This window comes from Pagrus pagrus, assembly GCF_965226575.1.
Source record: "Pagrus pagrus genome assembly, chromosome: 2".
NCBI classification, from domain to species: domain Eukaryota; kingdom Metazoa; phylum Chordata; class Actinopteri; order Spariformes; family Sparidae; genus Pagrus; species Pagrus pagrus.
This window is the reverse complement of record NC_140186.1, coordinates 22,870,054-22,892,593: the sequence shown is the minus strand read 5'-3', so window position 1 is coordinate 22,892,593 and position 22,540 is coordinate 22,870,054. Positions and strand designations below refer to the sequence as shown.

General features: G+C 40.8%; 1 protein-coding gene across 1 annotated transcript; it reads right to left on the bottom strand.

Moving 5' to 3' along the window:
- Positions 1–11,708: 11,708 nt before the first annotated feature.
- Positions 11,709–22,098, bottom strand: caly (calcyon neuron-specific vesicular protein). Its single transcript, XM_084366846.1, has 5 exons — positions 21,749–22,098; positions 18,183–18,345; positions 17,519–17,638; positions 15,730–15,843; positions 11,709–13,835 (listed from the first exon to the last, which is right to left on the bottom strand). Exons 2-5 carry the CDS (start codon positions 18,309–18,311, stop codon positions 13,590–13,592), a joined length of 609 nt encoding a protein of 202 aa, XP_084222972.1. The 5' UTR covers positions 18,312–18,345; positions 21,749–22,098; the 3' UTR covers positions 11,709–13,589.
- Between the last annotated feature and the right edge of the window lie 442 nt (positions 22,099–22,540).

The following is a 22,540-nucleotide window of genomic DNA, read 5'->3' as shown; positions in this document are numbered from 1 at the left end:
GTTAATCCTGCAAAACTCTCTGCTTTAGCTGCCTGTTAACTGAAGTCCCATAAGATAATGAGAATCTGGAGCAGAAGTGGAAGTGATGGTGTGTCGAGGACGGCCTGTACACTCTGTAACCACCTCGGAAACTGGGTGGAGTAAAGTGGACCCACCTGCTAATGTTGAAATTACTGTTAACACACGCTGTAGACAGTGGTAGTCACAGGTGGAATATGTAGGAGTTTATGATGCTGAATACAGGATAACATGTTGGCAGCTAATGTTTCTGCAAACCACTGATACATTCGCATTTGTACGTGTCATTCGTACCATATTGACGTTTTACCTCATATCACGCTCTTATTATGAGTGACACTGTATGAGACTGCGTTTCAACATTTGTAATTGTGAAAACACTGGATATTTTTAGGGATGCCCCGGGGCAATTTCCAGTCATGTTTGTAGCAACAACAACTGTGGTTTCTAGAACATCCTGGAACATCATTAACACAGCAACTTACCAATAATAGTTTTTGAAATATCACAGCTTTGCTCCTTGTGGAAAAAGACCAGAAAAATACGCACAAGGGAGAAGTTATTATTTCTAACAGCTCTTTGAAAGTGTATATTTTAACCCAAACCATGTTTCCTGAAACCTTACTGAGTATTTCTTTTCCCTAAAACTTACCAAACTGTGACAGAAAACTGAAAAGAAACAGAAAATAAACTGAACTTAATGTAAAAAGTGACCAGTAAGACAGTATTTTCCAATCTGAACACAAAGTGCGTCTTCTGGGTTAGAGTCCTGTACTCAGCCCTGTATGAAGCACAACAGCTGGCTTGAAATGCCGACTTTGTCACTTTTTGTAATTACAAATGATGGTCCAAGAGCATTATGATGTTCCAGGAACAACACCAACACAGCGTTAAACAGTGTTTATGCTTTGCGCTAACTGGGTTAGCTGCTGAACGACGGGCTCAGAGGCTGTTTACTGTGAGCAGAGTCAATCATCTCCGACTACCTCATGTCTCCTTTACATGTAAGAAAACACCTGTCAGTATTATAATCAATTTAAACAGCAAACATGGTTATTGCTTGTACTCACTCTTGTGCAACTTACTTGCTTAGCATTGGTTATATGTCTGCGCCGGGCCTTGTGGAAGATTCTGGTCATGTGTGACGAGTACACGGGGAGTGTTCAGGTGGTTAGGCAGGCATGTAGTGAAGACGAGCAGGTAGGCCGTCCAGTTATTCCACTCAATCCAAATTAAATGATTGATTGGGCCTATTTGAGGCCTGCGACAGCCACAGGCAGTGTTTTTTTGTGTGTTTTTTTACGTCACAGCATTTGATTTATTGATCACTCTTGGGATGTTAAGAGATTTTCTACAAATATAACAAAAATGCTTCCAAAATAACTTACCAACCCTCACTTTACATTCTTCAAATTCTGCACAGTTTTCCTGTAGTGCAGATATCTCACTTAGTGGCTATTCCAGCATTACCAGTGACATAGAAATATGTTAGATAAATAAATGGCAGTTTGGTTTTGGAGCATCATGGTTCTTGGGCCGGGACGCCTTTTTCTGGAAGCCCACACGCTGGACGGGGTCCCTGGAACATGTCAGGGATTAGAAATTTGTTAGCGGTTGTAGATGTTGTCAGGGGTCCCAGAATGTGTAGCCAGTAGCCACACCCCTGTTTGCTGGTCTGGACCTGGCAAAATTGTCATATTGTTAAAAACTGTTCTTAAATATGTGGTCATGAAGAAAAGAGATATTTCACTAGTTTAATTTGAAAGATTATGGTGATGGATCCTAATGCAGTTTTGTCATAAAAGGTTGGGTAACATGGGTTAGCTCAAGCTCATGGCTTAATGAATGTTGGGAGGGAGACAAATGTATTGTTGGGATGTGATGGTCCTCTGATTATTGTCTATTTTCAGTCTCAGGTGAGTGATGTGGGGGAACCTGCAGACAAATCGCTTTCGTGAAGAGAGAGCGTGGGTAAAGTAAGCAGGAAGTTACATCAACTTTCTTTTTCTGTGAGAGGTTTTTGGCAAAGTAAAGTCAGTCTCAAGTCCACTTGAAAACACATTTGTTTGTGATTAAAGGTCGGTTCTTGCTACTGGAGGCCATTGCTATGATGAACAATTCTGGCAATTGAGTGGATTTTATATTATGATAATGATGAACGTAATGGAAACAGCGTTTTGTCTGAAATCACTCCATCTACTTACTCATTTCCCCCTAAATGCTAAACTATCCATTTTACCCACTATCTACCACCACTTTCTATCCAGACATAACACAAATTAAATTTTTTAAGACAATCAGCAAAAGAAAATGCAGCCTAATGTGTTTTTCCATCCACTATAACTGTTGTCATTATTAGGAGACGGTTTATTGAGATAAACAGCTGATGGCGCTAGTTCTCCAGTAGGGTGTAATCAAACCACTGCAGAAGAAGAGGTTATATATTAATCACAGTTTGAACACTCAGTGACAGAAACACGGTGCATTAACACAGTCATTTCAAAGAGGATGGACATTCAGTGCTCGTGTTACAGTGAAGTCAAATCAATATGAACATTGTGTTCTTTTAATTAAATGATGGAATCCTAAACATGCTTTGTGTGTCAACACTGACACCAGCAGAGAGAGATGGAGACACCCAGAGGGAGAGGAAGACAGGTCAGTGAGGACATCCTCAAATAAAGAAAGAGACAGACATGTAGAAATATACCGAGCCGAGCGAGACACACACACACACACACACACACACACACACACACTTCACCAACAAGTGTTTTTCACGTTGGATGTTTCAACACAGATAAAGTTACAAATAGCATTATGGACAGCAATCAGAGCATCAGAAAAGTAATAGGCAACTAATTTGATCAGTAAAAATGGCCAAACATCCGTTGTAACAACTTCTCAGTTTTGTGGATTTACTGTTTTTCTTTTCATGTGATCGTGAGCTGCATATCCTCAGGTTTGGACTGTTGGTCAAATCAAGCAAGATATTTGATAGCATCAAATTGTGATCATCAATCAATCATAGAAATGATCATATGTTGCAAACCTAACATATATCCACAGTAGTACAATTTACAAAAAACAAGTCTTCTTCAGTTGAATAGTTTAATAGTTAACTTCCATAAAGCAGAGGGACTCTATATGGCTATGTGTCAAGTTCCAAAAGTAGTGGAGCCTCCATTTCCCATAATGCAACTTACTAGCATCATTCATTAGAACTCACCCTCTTGCCCATTAAGTTACAACTTCTGTTTAAAACACAGGCCTTAAAAAAGCTTCAGTCTTGATAAGAGATGATAAATATGTTTTCAGACTTCAAGAAGAAGAGAAGAGTTTTCACAGGTTATGTTGTAGCCTATTGATTGTGGTCAGTAAACTGATTACCATGTGTAAAATCTGCAAAGTGAGTAAAACAAATCAGTGTGACCCTCCCAAAAAGTTAAAGGCACAGTATGAAATTTCTGCCACTAGGGGTCTCCCAATTAAAGCAAAACAGTAGATGTAAGTAGTGTGGGCTCACTGGAGTTGTTGTCTTTATTGTTAAACAGCCACAATTGCTGACTAAAATCTATCAGAGTGACTCAGGCAGAAACATTCAGAGACGGAAATGTTTTAAAATTAGTTTAGTTAGTCAGGTTCTCCAACTTCCTTCCTCACTCTCTGACTCTCCTGGAAGTTAAAGAGAGGTGAACAAATGAAACAGGATGTTCTTTGAATAATGCTGATTTCTCTGGGTTTGAACATTGTTGGAAACATTTAAGTACACAACACAACTGAGACATTATAATGCAGAAACCTTACGTATATCTTTCAGCACATGTACATTTGACATTGACATTTGAAATTAGATATCATTCTGTTTTTTTCTGAGTGCTCCACTGTGATGTGAACATGGGAGAATTAGCAGTGATAATGAACAGAAAGCTCACAGTGAGAATATTCATCTTCATGAACCTAATGACAGCATTGTGCTGAAACCTCTTGTCTGGTTCCATTTAGAAACCGTGTTGGCTGACAAACAAATGTACTGTATGATGAACACAGTTTTGTTTGACTTAAAGTATTATGCTCCGAGTTTTAAACTGCATTTCTGCTGCATCATTGCTCTGCAATGTTCCCGCAGATGCTCATTTTCTGATAACTCATCCCGTGCTACATCCGAGTCATAGATTCAACAGATCACCATTAATCACACCGTGACCTTCCTCTCAACCAGGCCCATCTAAAGCTCATTCATCCCCATTTGCCATGCAGCTCTGCGGGTCGATAATTGGCAAAGCAAAACACAGATTAAACCCAATTTGGAGGGTTTCAACTTGAAGCTTAGCAGAGACAGCCGGGCTCAGGCTGAACTGGAGTTCACTGGTCCTCTCTGCCTGTCTGAGGCTGCAGCGGGAGGGGACCGCAAAACCTAAATCAAACCAGGCTGTTCTCTGTGTTTGTGTTTGCGTGTGTCTTTGTGTGTGTGAGTGTGTGCGTGTGTCAGCGAGAGAGAGAAAGGAAAAAAACACACCGAGGGTGAGTGTGTGTGTGCAGAGCATGCAACTGTGCACTCCTCCCTGCCATCCCTAATAGAAACCAACTTCCAGAGTTCAAACTCCATTTGTCTCATTAACCTATTAGCTTAAAGTTTAATTGCAGGATGTCGTAAAATGATTTGGTCTATGAGTAATGACAATATTTCGGCTCTGTAATGGCCAGAACAAAGCAAACTAAAGCTAAGCTAAGCAAAGCCGGTTGTTTTTCTTCCTCACGGCATGTCTGGGCTGCAGATTTGGGCCTTTACCTCGCTGTGTCGGTCGGATAATTGTTTACTGGCGAGGTTTTTGTTGCGTGAGGGCAACATCGCGGCAGGATAACAAACTAATGACTAATTTCATGGCTATTGAGTCATTTTAAAAAGACCATCATGAGGATCAACTTTAAAGAGCAACTGTAACTAATCCGATAGCAGGTATCAAAGGTATGGTCAAAAAGCTTTAATTACCTTGTTAAGAGCAAATGAGGGTAATGGGATGTCATCACGTCAGCTGTTTAGTGACTTTAAAGGCTTTTAGGAAAACATAATCCAATTAAATTCTGTTTATCAAGCTAATGGTTCAAAATAAGCATAGGGGAGACCACATTCCTCTCTGCAACCATGGGAGATGACCCCTAGGTGGCAGCGCACCTCATGAAACCTCTACCACTGTAACAACAACATCACTCCAATTTCAAAACCTCCTCAATTGTCCTCGCTTTTATTTGCTCCGCAGGCCAGCGAACCTGGACGACAGAGTGTCCGAACACTCGATAAGTTATGATCAGCTGCCCCGGCTCTCGCTCCCGCCCTTTAAACAGCAGCTTGATAGGATCTGTGAGGCGCGCTGGGCATGTATAGTGTTACTCTCATCAAAGGGGACTGAATGGGGGTGAATGGAGGATGATGTGTGTACTGCCTCTGCTTAGTGGAGGCATTTCCAGCTGGCGCCAGGGCAGAGGAAACCCACTGAGACACACAACAACACACACAGACACAGGGGTCAGCCTGGATTCACCCTCCTCCTCCACCACCACCACCTCCATGCCTCTTGGCCTCCTCCGCCTCCTCTTCTTCTACCCAAACCCTCACCCCCCGCCTTCCCTTCCCAGGCCTGGCCGCCTCTCATCTGCTCCTTCTCTCTTGTTCATCTTTTCGTCTGCTTCTCTCTGCTGTCTCCTTTTCTCTTTCTCACTTTCTCTCTTCTTATTTATTAGACCTCTGAGAATTACTTTTACAAATGAAAAGAGAAGTTCTCTGATGAGGGAAAAGAAAGGACATTTATTGATAAAGGCTACTGAAGTTTACTCTGTTGTTGGTAGTTGCAGAAAATACTTTACAATGAATGATTTGTTAATTTAAATTACTCTTTGTCCACCCACTTACTTTTATTTTTAGACACAGGTACCAGGGCAACAGGTAAACAAGTGATGAGGCAGAGGAAAACCATTAAGAGTGAACGTGGCATTTGCATTATTGTCTCCAAAAATCTTAATTACTGCCTGTCCAGCTGTAAACACTGAAAACTGAGTATCTGAATATCTCCACCCTGGAGGGAGTTTCTCGAAAGGTCAGTTTTCAGTGACCTAAAACACAGTTTACGTGTGTACAAAAGACCAAAACACACAGAAAAAGCTTTGTTTTAAGAAACACCTGTGTAGGCATCCCGATCTTGTGCCCTAAAGAGAATTATAAACAAACTGGTGTTGGTTTATTCAGTTTAAAATGGCGTTATCTGTTTCTTCAAATATATATAACAGGGTGGAATAATTGAAAATCAAATGCTCAGATGGAAACAAAGGGAAAACCGCAAGGTCAGTGACGTTGTGAGAGTGGAGCTGGACTCTCTGACGGTGGTGTCAGAGAGGAGGATGCTGTCCAAGTTACATGTCATCTTGGACAATGGCTCTCATCCACTCCATGACGTGGTGGTCAGCCACAGGAGTACATTCAGCACTAGACTGATCCCACCAAGATGCACCACAGAGCGCCACAGGAAAGCTTTACTGCCTGTGGCTATCAAACTGTTTAATTCCTCGCTCTGAGTGTGGCATTATTGCTCTTTATATATGTACATTTCTTGTATTTTTGTTTTGTTCTTGGTGATATTGATATTATTATTATTATTATTATTATTATTATTATCATTGTTATTATCATTATTTCTGCATATTCTGAACTTTGAATGGGAGCAGCTGTAAAACAAACAATTTCCCCTAGGGGATAATAAAGTATTTCTGATTCTGATTCTGAAAACACAACTTTGGCAGGAAGGTACAAAGAAATCATAAATGGAATGTAGTGCAGAACAAGAAGGTGCAAGGAAAGATTGTGGACAAAATCAGTAACATTTCATTTGTGTTGTTTGCACCCCTGAAAAATGCTAAAGGCTAAATCTTCTACAACTCCTATATTGCTTCAGCTAACATGCCATTTATGATAACAAATGCTATATTTTTTTACAGTCACTTTAAAACTCAGTAGGTGTCTCCTCACCTCTGCTCTGTACTGCAGTCAGATCTATTCTGAATACAAACCTCTGGAGCGCTCGTATAATTAAGTCACAAGTGATTTAATAAACACAAAAGTTCCAAAGTTTTTGAAAATATGCTTGTCATGGCCAATCAAAAACCATGACAAATAACAGAAGATGGCATTAAAGCAAGAAAACCAATCACTTGTTTGAAACAAACAACAATAAACAAGAATATGAAGAGTGCTGTGAGGTAGTAAGTCGGAGGTGTATGTATATGCATTATAAAGGAATCATGAGTGGAGTGTTGTATGATAAGATATGCATGTGGAGCATGAAGCATAGGGAACAGTTTCCCCTTTTCCCCCTCCCATCAGAGCGCAGGAGGGGGGCGCTCTCATACTGGGAGCTCTGGGCTCTGTGTTCCCAATAAAGGACGACCTGACCACACCTGCTGGGCACCTGCAACCAAACACCAGCCCGGCAGCCAGGGGAGAGGAGGCCGTCGCACGCTTATTCTTTTACTTGCCACAGTTTCTGACACTTTTCACACACAACCAGCACTTCCAGCCATTCATGGCTAACTTAACTCCTCATCGAGATGTTATTTATGTATTTTGGTTCACTGTCATCACATCAAGTCTACGACTACACAGTTATTTAAAGCCGCAAATAGACAAAGCCTAGAGACTACAATAATAAAATGCATTTTGATTACCTCTACAGCCTTTATGTCTACATATTTCTGCATCATGATGTGGTGGAAATATTATTCCTGGCCTCTTCGACTCAAGCACCCGCAGTGGTGCAGGGGCATACACTAAGCATCATCTTATGGAAAGTGAAGACAGGAACTCCCAATCTGCCATTTTTAAAGTTCCTAACCCATGAAAACAATTCCTCAGTCCACAAAGTTTTACCTTTTGTTTATAGCTTGATAGAGCACTTGGCTGGAGCACAGAAATGCACTAGGAAGACATGTTAACATATGTAATGCAAAAAGAACTAAACATCAACTTGTCTTCTTCACACATTGAGTAAAGGCAGCTCCTGTCATGTGTGTTTGCACCTCCAACAGTACTGCTGGATAATAATTCGAGGAACTGTGGGTGGATTATGACGTCACAGTGAGTAAAAGAATCTTCTTATCCAGCTCTCCGCAGGAAAGAGAACAAGAGTGCTTCCCGAGATGCTCTCTCCTCTTTGTTCTCATCTCTTTCTTCTGCCCACATCGACCCGTCTTTGTTTTGCATTTTTTGAAATGCTGACGCAGCTTCAGCTGAGCTGCATCATAACACCTCCTGTCTGATCAGCGGCAGATGCACAGGAAGAAGAAGAAGAGCAGCGAGACAGTACTTACATCACCACAGAGCTTCCTTCCTTCTCCCTCTCCAACATTCGAGTGACATCAGGGCACAGAGGAATTCAATTCTAGTTGGACAAAAATGACTCTTGGCATGGCCCTCCCTGCCTCCCAGGCTTGTGAAGGGGGGACCCCGAACGGTCAGGACAAATTAAAAAGCCAACCTGCTATTTTACTGTTCAGATCTGTTGATGCTATAAAGCAGGAAAATGGGGCTTGGCGGCCTTAACATAACTACTCGGCTGATTTTACGTGATTTTCCCCCGGCCCTGAATCTAAGCCTTTTTGGCACAACATGCCATGCCTTGACCAAGCATGGGACCTGTAAATGCCCTAATAAATATTTTTTAGCACTTTATTTAGTTCCATGCCCTGGGCCAACTGCTCCTAAAGTATGTCACCCAGTAACAGTGGGGAGAAGAAAACCCTAAAGGCTAAACAAGGCGTAATGTAGATTTAATTAACAAGCTAAGCATGGGCTCACACACACACACACACACACACACACACACGCACACACACACACACACACACACACACACACACACACACACACACACACACACACATTAGGACATAAACACACACACATTAGGACATAAACACACACACAGACACAGAAGCACAAAGATGAAAAAAAACAACTTAAAAACACACATTACTGTATGTTAATGATTTCATAGTCACACACACACTTCTAACAAGGCAGCACACACACACACACACACACAAACTTGAAGCCACACATCCCTGGGTTCAGAGCGATGGTGTGAAAATATGTGAGCGTAAATGAGATGCAGACAGGCTCACAGCAGTGAAGCCTGCAGAGGCAGAGAGAGGATGTGGCTTGGCTTTGAATTGCTAAACTAAAGTTTGAGGAGGAAGGAATCATATTTTGAATTCTGCGCATACTGATCGTCTCTGAGCAGCAGAGCGTAAACGGAGCTGTACTTTTTTCTCCTCATTTTGGATTGGATCTTTTTTTAAACATAGAAGTGAAAGAGATATTCAAATCATCTACTTAAGTAGAAGCAGCAGATTGTAAAAGAATACTGAATTTCAAATAAAAGACGTGTATTTCAAATGTTCCAAGTAGCATACAGTCCTTTGTCATTGGTAACACTCAAAAATAAATGTTACTTGAGAACGATTGTGGGACAAATCACAAAATAACTGATATTAAATTGTACTGCCTAAAAAAGGGAACTAATTGTGAATCACTAGTAAAAACACAGTAACTACTTGTTAGTTTTATAGGATTATGCTTAATTTTACTTGAGGCCGCAGATAAAGGCTAAATAATGGTGAGATAATCATGAAGCAATGGAGGGTTACAAGTAACTTCTTAGCACAAAGTATCACTTTACTTGACGCTGATAATTCAAGGAATGACTCATGAAGAAAGTTTTAAATAGCCCAGTGATTAACAGACATATAATCTAGGGCTGTCACGATATCAGATTTTCATTACAGGATTGGCCAAATAAATTTAGGGTCATATCATAGCGATAAATGTAGAAATTTTGAGGGAAAAACATGCTCTCAGTGAAATTCATCTTAACTTTGTTTATTGTGTATTTTGTCTGTACTCGTCAAATGAATAACCCTCATTATACAAGAGTAGGTAGGTGGAGAGAGAGTCTGTGTAACCATTAATGTCTGTCGTTTCAATGGGATTTTGCACAGCAGTTGTAAATGAAGGAGCCACACACTAGCCAGCTAACAGTTAACTGTTACTGCAGCTTTTTCCTCTTCATTTTCCGCTGTATGGTGGTTGGTGACCAGTGTTAAGGCGCATTACCACCACCCACTATAACAAAGTGTGAACAGAAAGAAACAGAAACAATTTAAGAGGCATCGAATTGTTTACACGATATTATCACGTCTATTGTTAACACAATATCAATATTTAATTTTTTGAATATCACATTTATTGTCAATTGTCAAGTAACGTTTTATTAATTGTTCTTCACTTGTTGCTTGGTAATCTATCGCTATCTTATTGATAAATAATGCTGTTCTAATATTTATTATAAGTGATGCTTTAATGTGTAAGCAGCATTTTACTGTTGTTGCAGGTTGAGGTGGAGATAATTCCAAATTTTTGATATGATGTTGGATACTTTGGGCAGTTTTGCCTTTATTTAAAAGTTTGATTGGCAGACAGGAAGTGGGGGAGAGACAGAAGGGGTCTGACATGCAACAAAGATCCCCGGCTGGAATCTAACTAAACAATATTATCTATTTATTTTATTATTTATTATTTTTCCTCAACAACTTTTATTTCACAACTGTAGTCCCTAGTTAGAGTAAACATATTAAAAATGTTCATATTGACGTTATCATCACACAATAAATGTCACTTTATTATAACAATCATTAAAAAAAGGTGAATTTCTAGTTAATACTTACTAAATTAAATACTTACTAAGTTAAATACGTTATGTAATTACTTTAGTTAATAGTTTTTTTTTACAGTTAATAAACAGCAAACTGCCTTATTAACTATTTATTTAGCATTGTAAAGGTTTATAAATATGAGTTACAACTTTATAAAGGCTATCCAAATAATAATTATACAGTTTTTACTAACCATTTACAAAGTATTACAAACATCAGTTGCAACTTTTAAATAAACAATTGCTTCATACAATTCAAGAAAGCATTTTTCATTGTTTGTTAACAGTGAAATAACTATTAATTCAAGTGTAATTAACTAGCCTATCAAGTTATCATTTATTGATGATGGCTGTTGTGACGCATTATAATGTCCAACACTATAAGGTCGTTAAAATGATCTGCAACATTTAAATGCTAACATTTAATGGCTTTAATGATAATAATCCAATACTAGATTATACATAATAATATAAACCAATTTTAGTTTTAATCATTTAAATAGATTTTGTGTCCCTTTACTCAAGTAAATAGTAAACTCAGGACTTTAACTTGTAATAGATTACTTTCAAAGTGTGATATTACCACTTTTCCTACAGTAAAGGACCTGAGTGCTTCTTTGAGCTTCCAATAGACGTGGTGAAGTAAATGTTCAAGTATTCATTTGCTCATGAAATGTATAAAGACGCACAAAAAAGACACAAAATTGCACTTAAGTACAGTAATAGTGCTGCGATATATCTGACCCCTGCATTCATCTGAAATGTCACTTATAAATTATGATTTGACAAAGAGACGAGATGTTGATGAGCTTAGTGTGTAAAAAAATACACCTAATGAATGTTTTCTGTTCAATCCACCAAAGTTTCATCAGCATTGGTGAATGGTTAATTCAGGTCATTGGAGGCAACACATTTAAATCAACAGAGAACTCAACACCTCAGTCATTTATTTCTGTTCAGTCAGTGATGTCAGAGCAGATGGGTCTGATGTAGACGTTTGGCACTTGAACCCGAAGGAACAAGCTGTGCTGTGATCTCACATTCCTCCTGCTTACATGAACAGTTTTGTTCCAACATCAGAAATCTGCCATTTGAACAAAAAGTGACTCTATACATACAAAGAAATACAAAAAGGAAAGTTGTCTCAAAATGACTGACGGCAGATAATCACAAGATTTGTCAGAGGGTTATTTCAGATGACAGCTGACAGATGAAACTTGAGGAAAAACATTTGCTTCATTGTTTTCTGTCCTTTACAATTGGATGTATAATGAATTAGAAAATAACTCAAATAACACAAGACACCAAATAATATACACATAAATACTCTGTTAATTAAATAAATATAAACATGTGAAGACAATAGAAGCTCTTAAGGTAGAACATTATAAGCATTAATCTACTGCATGATTAGAGCAGCTACTTCATACATTCATGATGAGTTACCCCATGTGGTTACACTGTACATGTTCATTTACATTACAGAATACTTACAGCAACATGAATCAAAACCAACATTAGGGAACAAAACTCAGATGGAGAATAGTTTTTACAATTAGCTTACAATCATGATATCAATCATTTAGATTGTTTGTAGTAATACATTAAAAGCTCTCAAGTTTTATCCATAATTACAGTAAGTAGCTCACATTATGAAGAGTTGTTCAGTTGCTTCAGAAAGCGTTGGTTTGTTGCACACTCTATTGTATTTTATGTATTTATTCAAAATAAATGAACTGTTGTGACGATTACTTCAACACATAATTACCCACAATGACATTGAGAAGATAAAAATACTAATGCTAAATAATTAATGTGGTTTTAAGTGTTTTGATGCTTTCCAAAGCCAGTGTGTGATTCTGATTTAAAACAGCGAGCACGCTTGTGGTTGTGGAGTTTAAGTGCAAAAACACACGTTCCTGTGACTTTAGCTGCAGACGCACACAGAACTGCAATTTACAGTCTCGAGATAATAAGAAGTGGACTCAACTCATTTCGGCATTCCCGAATTAAAACGGTCAATTATAGTTCCTTGTCTTAATGGTTGAACTGTGAGCACATTCGCTGATGATTTAATACGTTCTCCTCTAAAACTAAATGAATAGACGGCGAGATAACAAGACGGAGTGATGAGGAGAAACTCATGATCTCATTAAAAACTTGTTATCTTCACTTCGCGCTCCGAGCTCTCGCTTCTCTTCTCTCACCTCCGACTTTCTCACACAAATACACAAAAGTGTGCTCACACACACACACACACACACACAGTGCACATGGCTGTAAATATGTATACAGTACATATGTTCTCATATTCATTAGAGCATCTACAGCGTACTGTATTCACATACACACACACACACACGCACACACACAAACATGCAGATGGCAGAGTTTAGTCATGATTCGGTAACACTGTAAAAGTCAGGCACATTCTCCAACACTTTAATAACATTCCTGCCTCTAACCTCAAAAACTCACCACACACACACACACACACACACACACACACACGCACACACACACGCACACACACACTGCCACAGTTGGGTATTAGCTTGTTTTTAAATATGAACTGAATATAACTGCATTGAATTTGAGTAAACTTGTGGTTTACATTTTCAGTAGATGTACAGACACCTTCCAGGTTTTGGAGCACCAAGGGATTCATTGGCCAGTACGAGGAAAGGGGAAAAATAAATCCTGAACACGCACACACACACACACACACACACACACACACACACACACACACACACATACGGTCGAAAAATAACCTATACTACCGCCCCATCATCATTTCCCTCAGCTCCTTCACTCCTCTCCCTCCAGCGCTCCTTTCAGCGGCTTGCTGCCTTGTTTGGCCAGCTCAGCCTCCTTCATAGCGGTGATGACTGGTAACCATGGTGGTGGCAGCTCAGGCCCCGTCCTCTTGACCTGGTTGAGGTGGCTGAGGGCCGCGTACAGCCCCCTGTTGGCGCCGCCGTGGAGGCCTGGCTCCTGTTGCTGTTGCTGCTCTGTGTAGTACATCTCCAGAGCTGCCGGGGTGCAGTGCTTCTGCTGTAAGGGACGAAAATATCTTTGTTTCAATTTCGATGACAAAGTACTGCGATGTGTCATTAAAATTATTATTATTTCTATTGATAATTACTGACAGACTTGTCTGGGACATGTTTGGTAAGTTTAAGTGAAATTAATTATGTTTTAATGAAATTGAAAGCATCAAACTCTGATATCTATTTTACTCTGCCCCCCTATAACTGGTTTCTGCGCTATCAACTTCAGTGAGAGGGTAGGATCACCGTGCGTAGCACTTTACGACAGCACATCACACACTGCACAAAGTATCACAGATTTTAGTTGAACTGGATCATATTTTACAGAGAATATGTTTTCTGGTCTTCCTTCTGATGTCCTCCGACTGCTCTGCCTCAACTCTGTGATTTATGGAGTTTCCTGAAAGCAACCTGTAACTGCTGCGTACTGCAGTTACAAGTTAGCTCCAAGGACGTTACATGAAAACCTGGAAACCTGGATTCTGAAGAAAGCTACTCAGTGGCACATGAAGCCAAAAAATCTTCCAAGGGGATAAAATTACCCAGATCTTCCGTGTTGTGGGGCCCATAAAGACCATGGAGACACTAGAGACTTCCGCCAACCGAGCCGGCTGACTTCTGGTTCAGTGCTTGGCTAACTTGAATAGTGATAAAATGATTTAATCCAAATTTTATTGGCTCGAATGGCTCAAATTATGATAGTCAAATGAGTCATTTCTTGGGGGCTGTGACACTAAAAAAGATGAATTCCTGGTTTTACAGCCACTTCTTTTACAATGCAGGAAAAAGTATTTTTGGGCCCCAGTGCATCATGTGATGTTGTTATTACACTATTTTGCCACTACGAAAGTTGGCTTCAAAGCCTGGCGCTCTTCCTGGGGGCTTGGTTAGCTCTGTTAGCTGATTCTGATCAGAGCACCACCGGGGAGTGTTGGTCATTCATCTGTGACGGCGGTCTAAGAAACAGTGTGGGTGAATTAAATCCAACCAACCGAATGTCCAGCCTGTTAATGTTATGTTTTAGAAAAGGCCCACTGAGTTGTGTTGATGACTTTCGAGTGTTTCCCGACGGAGGATCCACTACCTGACCCTCCCTCACAGTGAGGAGTCGAACCTCTCAAAAGCCCAGCAGTGACTACGTCTCTCTCCATCCTCCATCCTCGCTCCTCTTTTTATGTCTCCAACAACGCATTAGCAGGAAAAAATGCTGAAAGCAACTGTAACCGGCAGAAACTTCAAAAGCCTTGCCGGAAGGTCCCCCCCTCCCCCTTCCCTTCCTCGCTTCCCCCCTCACTGTTAAGCCTTTAATCACAGTTTAGTCACGCTCAGCCCTAATTAAAGACCCCTCCGATTCACAGGCGGGCGTCCCAATCTCTGCCTGACCAGAAAGTGGGCTCGGTCGCTCCCTCCTTCTACCACTCTCTCCGTCTCTCTCACACTCCCTCATTTTCCTACGCGAGACAGACTCTTTAACTAACATGCGTGGCAGTGCCGGCTCGCTACACGATGCCTCCAAGGTGTCGTTGGGAGATAATGAGTTTGCGTTTCCAGCTCCAGTTTTCAGAGAATCCTACTCAAGTGACTGATGAGCGGGTGTGCCGAGAAACAAAGCACCAGCTGCATTGTAGACTGAGTAAGTTCCCTTTAAGTGGGTGTCGCACAGACTAATGCAGCCTGAGTAATACAATAAGAAGTCTGTGATATCCAAGGACGAGACTCTGATATGAGCTGCTGCTGCTGGTCTTTGCTATGCCGCAGGAAGATGATGGCCAAGATATTTAGCTGTTCTTTCTCTCTCTAAATGATGAAAATCCACTTTTGTATGTGTGTGTGTGTGAGTGTGTGTGCGTGTGTGTGTGTGTGTGTGTGTGTGTGTGTGTGTGTGTGTGTGTGCCTACCTTGAGGATGAAACCCTCTGGGCAGGTAAGTTGGTCATACCACATGGCTTTGTACATGAGCAGGAGGAGCAGGCTGGTCAGGAAGGCCAAAGTGATGAAGATCAGACCTGTGATCTGAGCAACACACACACACATACACACACACAAACAAAAAATACATATTTAGTAGCACTTCAGCGACAAGCGCCATCAGCAGTTAAAGAATAAGCCTGCTGATGTATCTTTGTTATTGTTGACAAATTCCACGAAAAGACCAAAACCAGGACCCAGTGTTAGTCTGCCCCTTAATACTTGCTAACTTTCCTACCCAGCCACAGTTTCCTACTGAAGGAAACTTTGATGTTTAAAAAAGGCTAAATAATTTCTGAAAACAGCTGGGCACTGTAATTTTAAACAAAAGTTAGACAAACAGGAGAACACGGAGTGTTTGTTAGGGACTATTTTTATCAGGGGATTAATACACATTTGGTATTTGCAGTTTTTCCCAGTTGTTGGAACATTTCCTGAAACTACAGCTCAATTTCTTAGAATTTCTCTAAACACAACACTGAGATCACAGTTTTGTCCAAACACCACATATCTCTGCAAAAAGAAAACAAATGAATACATCTACAACAAGACCATTAAAGTACTTCCGGCTTCATGACGCCATGACACTTATTCAACTGTATAAAACTGTAGAAATTGTTTCCTTTTTTACCCTTTTTATTGTAACATAATATTTATTTTCATTTTATATTTTTTCCCCACAATAGATTGTAGTTTGATGATACATACGGTATGAAGACTGCCATATTGTTAAGTACAGTACAGTACAGTACAGCACAGTACAGTACAGTACGTAAGTGAGTTTTTATGTCTGCGGGATGATTTGTGTGACAGAATGAAGAAAAGCCAGTGTAATGGTTTGGCTCATTATGTTTTTAAAGTCCACTTGATCCAAATTCAATTACATGTTTTTTTTTGTGTGTGTGCTACAGAACACAAATGACTGGTCCTGTGTTCACCTTTGAAAAAAAAACAATCATAAACCAAATGGGAGAAATGTGCATTTTATATATTTGGTTTCATGATGGCATCCCAGAGTTTTGCATCGATTGCATGGAACACTGTTCGGTATCCGTGTTCGTATCTGTATCAAATCTTGAATAAAACAGTGACGTCAGCGTTCAGTCATCTGGTCACACTGAGCCAGACAGCAGCCTGCTACACAACACCACAGACTATGAACAATGACCAGCATTAGTGTTCCTGCTAAAGTCTCCTCATTATCTAACTCACAAACAAGGACGCACATCTTGTCCGGAGCTTACCACTAACAGCACACTGTCTGCCCATGACATGTAACTACAGCACATGTGTGTCTACTCTGTCTCTTGTTCTCTGTGGTGGTTTGCTGTCTCGCAAAATGCCAGCTGCTGTTGGAGCAGCGCAGACATGGTCCTCCAGCCCGTTAAGACGAAAAGGAGCATTTCTGCAATTTCCCCAGAGACTTCTTTTTAATTATACAAAACACTTAAAGACTACATTTAAGAAATACATTCACATTATTCTAAGCTGCAAAGAGGAATTAATTAATGTGATTTCACTTGGACTTTAACTGTTATTGGACGACAAAGGAGCTCTACTGCACAGAGGAATACAGCTTTGGACACACAGTCAATACTTATAAGTGTGATCAATCCATTGTTGTCTTTTCACAGGATTTGTTGACAACAAGAAAAATACAGAATAATATCGCCACACTTATCTGTTAATGAGAACTCGAGCAGAGTGGCTGTTGCTGTACCTTGGCTTTATCTGAAACATCACTGTAGAAGTTGATATTCAGCTTCTTGATGCTGGGCACATACAGCTTGTTCTTCTTCTGCTGCTGCAGCTGATATTGTGTCGACGTCTTCACAATGACCTGAAACACCAGAAACAACGCTCTGTCACTGTGACTCGCATCATGGTTGATGGATGATGTTGTCCTCTGTGTTCAGCTCAGGTTCAGCGATCCTGTCTCCACTGAAAAGTACTGTCCTGCATGTCTAAAAATACACGAGAGCCATTTGAAAAAGCAGCCAGTTTTAATTGATGCCTTTAAAAGACATCTGGGAGCTGCAAAGTGTTTTTTATGTTAATGTTTCAGCAACATCCAATCAGCCTGTGGAACATCCTGTGCTGAGTGCATCATCCGACCAGAATACGATTGTGTGTGGAGTATTATGCATTCAAAGAGGTACGTGCATTGTGTGGGCAGCAGGTAAGGGAAGGTACAGTCTCCTGAGCTCCTGTACCCACATTAATGATGTTTGTCCAGACGTGTAATCTGTTGGCTATTTCTGTAATGCACGGTATGTTGTGGTTGGCTGGCAACTTAGAAACCCAGTTTTTCAGAGAAAAACAAACATAAGAGGGCGGACATGTAAACAGACTCGCAAACACAGATCCTAATAGGTCGTACTTACCTTTTCTGCGAATGGCTGCTGGAGCTGGTTGACCTCCAGGGGTGTGATGAGGGGGATGTTATCAAAGCCGTCGTCCGCAGACGGCTGCTTCTCCAGCTTATCAGACAGATTACTTCCCAGCTTCACCATGGCTGCTCTGGTGCCTGAAAATGCCTGGACGGATCTGGAGAGCAGGGAGAGACAGCTCAGGTCAGACTGACTCAGACTGTTTGCTTTGTAACCAAATGTGACAGCGCTGCTCGTAGCTCCTGCCAGGACCTGAAGGAACGTGGAGAAGATGAAAGTGTGATGAGGAAAAACACAACAGAACAAGTGTAATGTAGAAAAAAATTACCTGCGCTAAAAAAATGAGGCCTTGAGGTTGTGTTTTTTTTTTTTTTTACTGAAATTCTCTGGACATAACCCTGAGGATCTGTATGTGTTAACGCAAATGTCCAAATCAGTTAAACCAGACGTTAACCAGACTATAAACTGCCAGTTCACTTATACAAAGTCTTTGTAATGACCGATGGACCCCATGTGTGAATAGAGCAGGTCATCATCAAGAGGATTCACAGTGAGTGAGTGAGCGTATTGATGACGTCGCACAAAGAGAAGCTGCTTCGTACTCTTTTTGCCTGCCTGTGTACTGCTTTCCATTCCTTTTTTGATATTGTGGATACATCCAAATACATTCAGGACATGCAGTCATGCGTCCGACAAGGACAATCTCCTGTTGTGTTCTGCATGTTTTCAAGAGCAACTCTGGACAATGTCCAAACCTGATCCTCCGGACATTATGTATATTGATTGCTTTGGTGTGAGTTGCTAAGTTTTTAAGACGTCTGCCTTCTCTTGAATATAATCGAACTATATGGCATTCGGCTTGTCGCGCTCAAAGTGCCAAAAAAATACATTTGAAAAACTCAGCAGCTGTGTTTCTTTATAGATCAACACCCATGCACTCAACCTACAGACCAACACACAGAAGGAAGTGTGCATCAACTCATGGACGAGAAGCTAACTAAGCTAACCCTGCTAGCTAACGTTACAGCTCAGCCGACGCCATTAATGTTTACATCCCGCTCTGTCACGAGCACAAGCCTCTCGTCCATGAGTAGATGCACGCTTCTTTCTGTTCGTGACACAGTAGAAAGAAAATATTTCCTCCATGAAACTGCTGACAACAAGGTCTGTGCACTATCTTCAGTGACTGGGTTATGATTTCTGGGAAGAGACATTGCTTTTGAGTTTCTCACATGTATTATTTTGGCACCCCAAACCAAGTATCCTCTAGTTCCATTATAACTGAGAGAAAGCAGACATCTCTGCAGCTGATATCTCCAAAACGCATCAGCTCACACCAAAACACTCTAGATGGGTAAATAGCAAAATAGGCAAGAGGAGAAATATGTATTTATTTATTTTTTTTTGGAGTCTCTTTAAGATGGTGAACAGGGTAAACAGGGTGTTCTACCTGCTAACATCAAAATGTCAACATTGTTAGAGTGAGTGTGTTAGCAGGCTGATATTAGCATTTTAAATTAGCATTTAGCTCAAAGCTCTACTGTGCAGCTTCACAAAACTGCTAGTTTACCTGTCTGTCCTGTTAGCTTGAGAAATAAATAAAACATTATAAATATAATCTATGAGTATATTCATATTCTCATAAAACCGAAGTGTGAAAACAACAGTTTGTTGTTTTACAGCAGGTTATGTGTCGGATTATTTCTTACCTGGAAGCAGTGACTTTCTGGTGACTTTTACTGCTCGCAGTAGCTTAGCATTTATGAAAACGTCAAACTATTCCTTTAATAACTGACTAATTCAATGAGGTTAAAGTGGAATTATAACTATGTGGCTTTAATGGGGGATTATCTTAATGACTTCAGTCTTTTGTATTTGCAACCGTCCTCACAGGGAAGCTTTCCTGCGGCTTATCCAACCCAAGTAAACATGTTTCATAATTGTATGATTAATCTCATGTATCTCAGCACCATCTCTCCCTCCAAACTCTTATCTGTAGTGTTTGTTATCGAGATATAAATCTAACGCGCCATCAACACGGCGCTGAACACCTCTCGGCTCCGATAATGATTCTATTTTCTCTCCTCGATCAAATGATCATCTAAATGTGGAGGGAAGAGGTGAGGACCCACTTATCTCATTCACACGGTGCAACACAACACCTTCCCTCAGCCGAGGACCCCACGGGCCCCGCTGACGCCAGCGACTCACAATGATGATACACGCAGCAGGAGGCTAAGAGCTCCAGTATTTATGCTGCAGGAGAAATCCCTGATGCACAGGAAATGTGTTCCTGATAAAGGAAACACAGGATCATGAGGCCACCGGACACATCAGCTGTAAATGGACTGTCTGCTGAAGAAGGAAGTGGGAACTTGTGTGATATACTGATGAACTATATGTTTTCATTTCGGGCTTGTTATTGAACATTTTCAACAGCGTTGCAGGACTACTGGTGCAAAATAATCGCCTCTGAATTGAGTAAAAGAGCAGCAATCTGCTCATATTGTAACAGTTAAAGAGCAGCTTTTGTCATGGGGATCTTGAACGTTACTCAAGTCGTTGGTGTCCTTGGTGTGTGGGCGGCTAAAGTGGTCATCTGCGCTTCTGACCACCATGTTTCCTCCCCACAGTTGGAGCGAAGTGGGTACGATGAATCATCCTGAATCTGTGATTAACAAATGAGCCGGGTGTTGCTGTCAAACGCTCCCACACTGTGGCAGGAAACACATCCAGCAGCTCCACCATAGCTGCGAATGGCATCTCTTAAATACACACTCTAAATCCACTGTAAAGCCTGTTTTTCACCAGAATTACGGCACGATCTGATATTACATTTATCCACTGGCAGGACAGGGAGGAGGCAGCTTTCTAGAGGTTAAGACATGCTGTGTTTTGCGGAAAAAAAAGGTATGAGTGGGCTGTTTATGCGTGTGCCTCTCAAGTTCTTCAGGGTTCACTGGTCATGCATATCCCAACTTGCTGCATTGAAGACAGCTGCGACAAGATGTACAGTACAGGGCAGTGTAACCAGAGAGACATGAGATAGATAGATAGATAGATAGATAGATATAGATAGATAGATAGCCATTTCCAATCTAACTATAGATCTTAAATTAAGAATTAACACTTTATTTTGCATACTTGGATGATCTTAAATCTCAAACTGCCCATTTTCTACATGCTGAGGCTTGTTTCTAACTTGCAGACTTCATCAAGGTAACCTAAAGCTACAAGGACAATCAGTAAATGCGTATTTTAGTGTAGCCTTTTATGTAATGTGGAGGTAGGGCACATTACCTACATAGCCTGCCACACGGACACACAGTCCCACATATCATTCAAGTACAGATGTGACGCCTGGCCATTCATTCCTTAAAGCGCATTAATGAATTACCTGCGCAAAATCACTTCATCGCGCGATAGAAACAGCTCGTGGATGGATGTACAGCCCATGTATTGACAGAAAACCCGCAGCGGTACAGGCTCTGCTTACCCGCAAACACATAACAGACAAATACACGGATACACTGGAGGTAGAAAAGAGGAGATAAACTTACAGTGTTTTTCGGTGCTGTCCTGTCGCCTGTGTGTGTGTGTGTGTGTGTGTGTGTGTATGTGTGTGTGTGTGTGTGTGGATGGGATCGGACCACACTGATGCTGACGGGGACTCGGTGTGAACGCCGGTTGCCGTGGTGATGTGTGATTCACGGCAGGACTGCGCATGTAATTCAGCCCGGAGCGGCTCCGTCCCTCAGTCCGTCCGTCCCTCGGTCCTCCGGAGGAAACTGGCAGCTCAGCAGCCTGAATGAATGCGCATCTGAACGGATCAGGAAATTCTGCTTGGGAAGAAGAAAAAAAGAGAAAGTCAGAGTCGTATCTCGGTTTATCTGAGTGTTTGTCATCAGTGCGGTGAGACAGCAGGGCCTCGAGGAGTCTTGGTCTGGAGTGGAAACACGCAGTGTGAATTATAAACCGCACAGTTATTCAATAGCTGCAAACGATTTGATTTGCATTTGAAACACATGACTAATCGATCGATGAAAGACAAGCAATTATAGAAGCAAACATCCATAAATAGCAGCAGCAGCAGCAGCAGCAGCAGCAGCAAGTCATATATTATCATCCAAACTAAACTTATTCTGCATTTATTCAATTATTTCGGGCTCTTAATGATGTTGCATTGTTTGTGAAAAGTTAACGCTTCATAATAAACAGAATTAATAAACGGTCAATTTAGTAATAATTAAAATTTAGTTTTGAGTTATTTCACTGCTAGCAAACAGTCACAATGCTTCATTAAGCATTTATTAAGGAGTTGTTTATAATAAAGTCGCAACTGATGATTATAA

Coding starts and splice junctions, on each gene's coding strand:
- caly (XM_084366846.1), bottom strand. CDS start 18,311: ATGGTGAAGCTGGGAAGTAATCTGTCTGATAAGCTGGAGAAGCAGCCG. Junction 15,844..17,518: donor ATGTTTCAGATAAAGCCAAG/GTACAGCAACAG, acceptor TGTGTTGCTCAG/ATCACAGGTCTGATCTTCAT. Junction 13,836..15,729: donor CAGAGGGTTTCATCCTCAAG/GTAGGCACACAC, acceptor CGTCCCTTACAG/CAGAAGCACTGCACCCCGGC.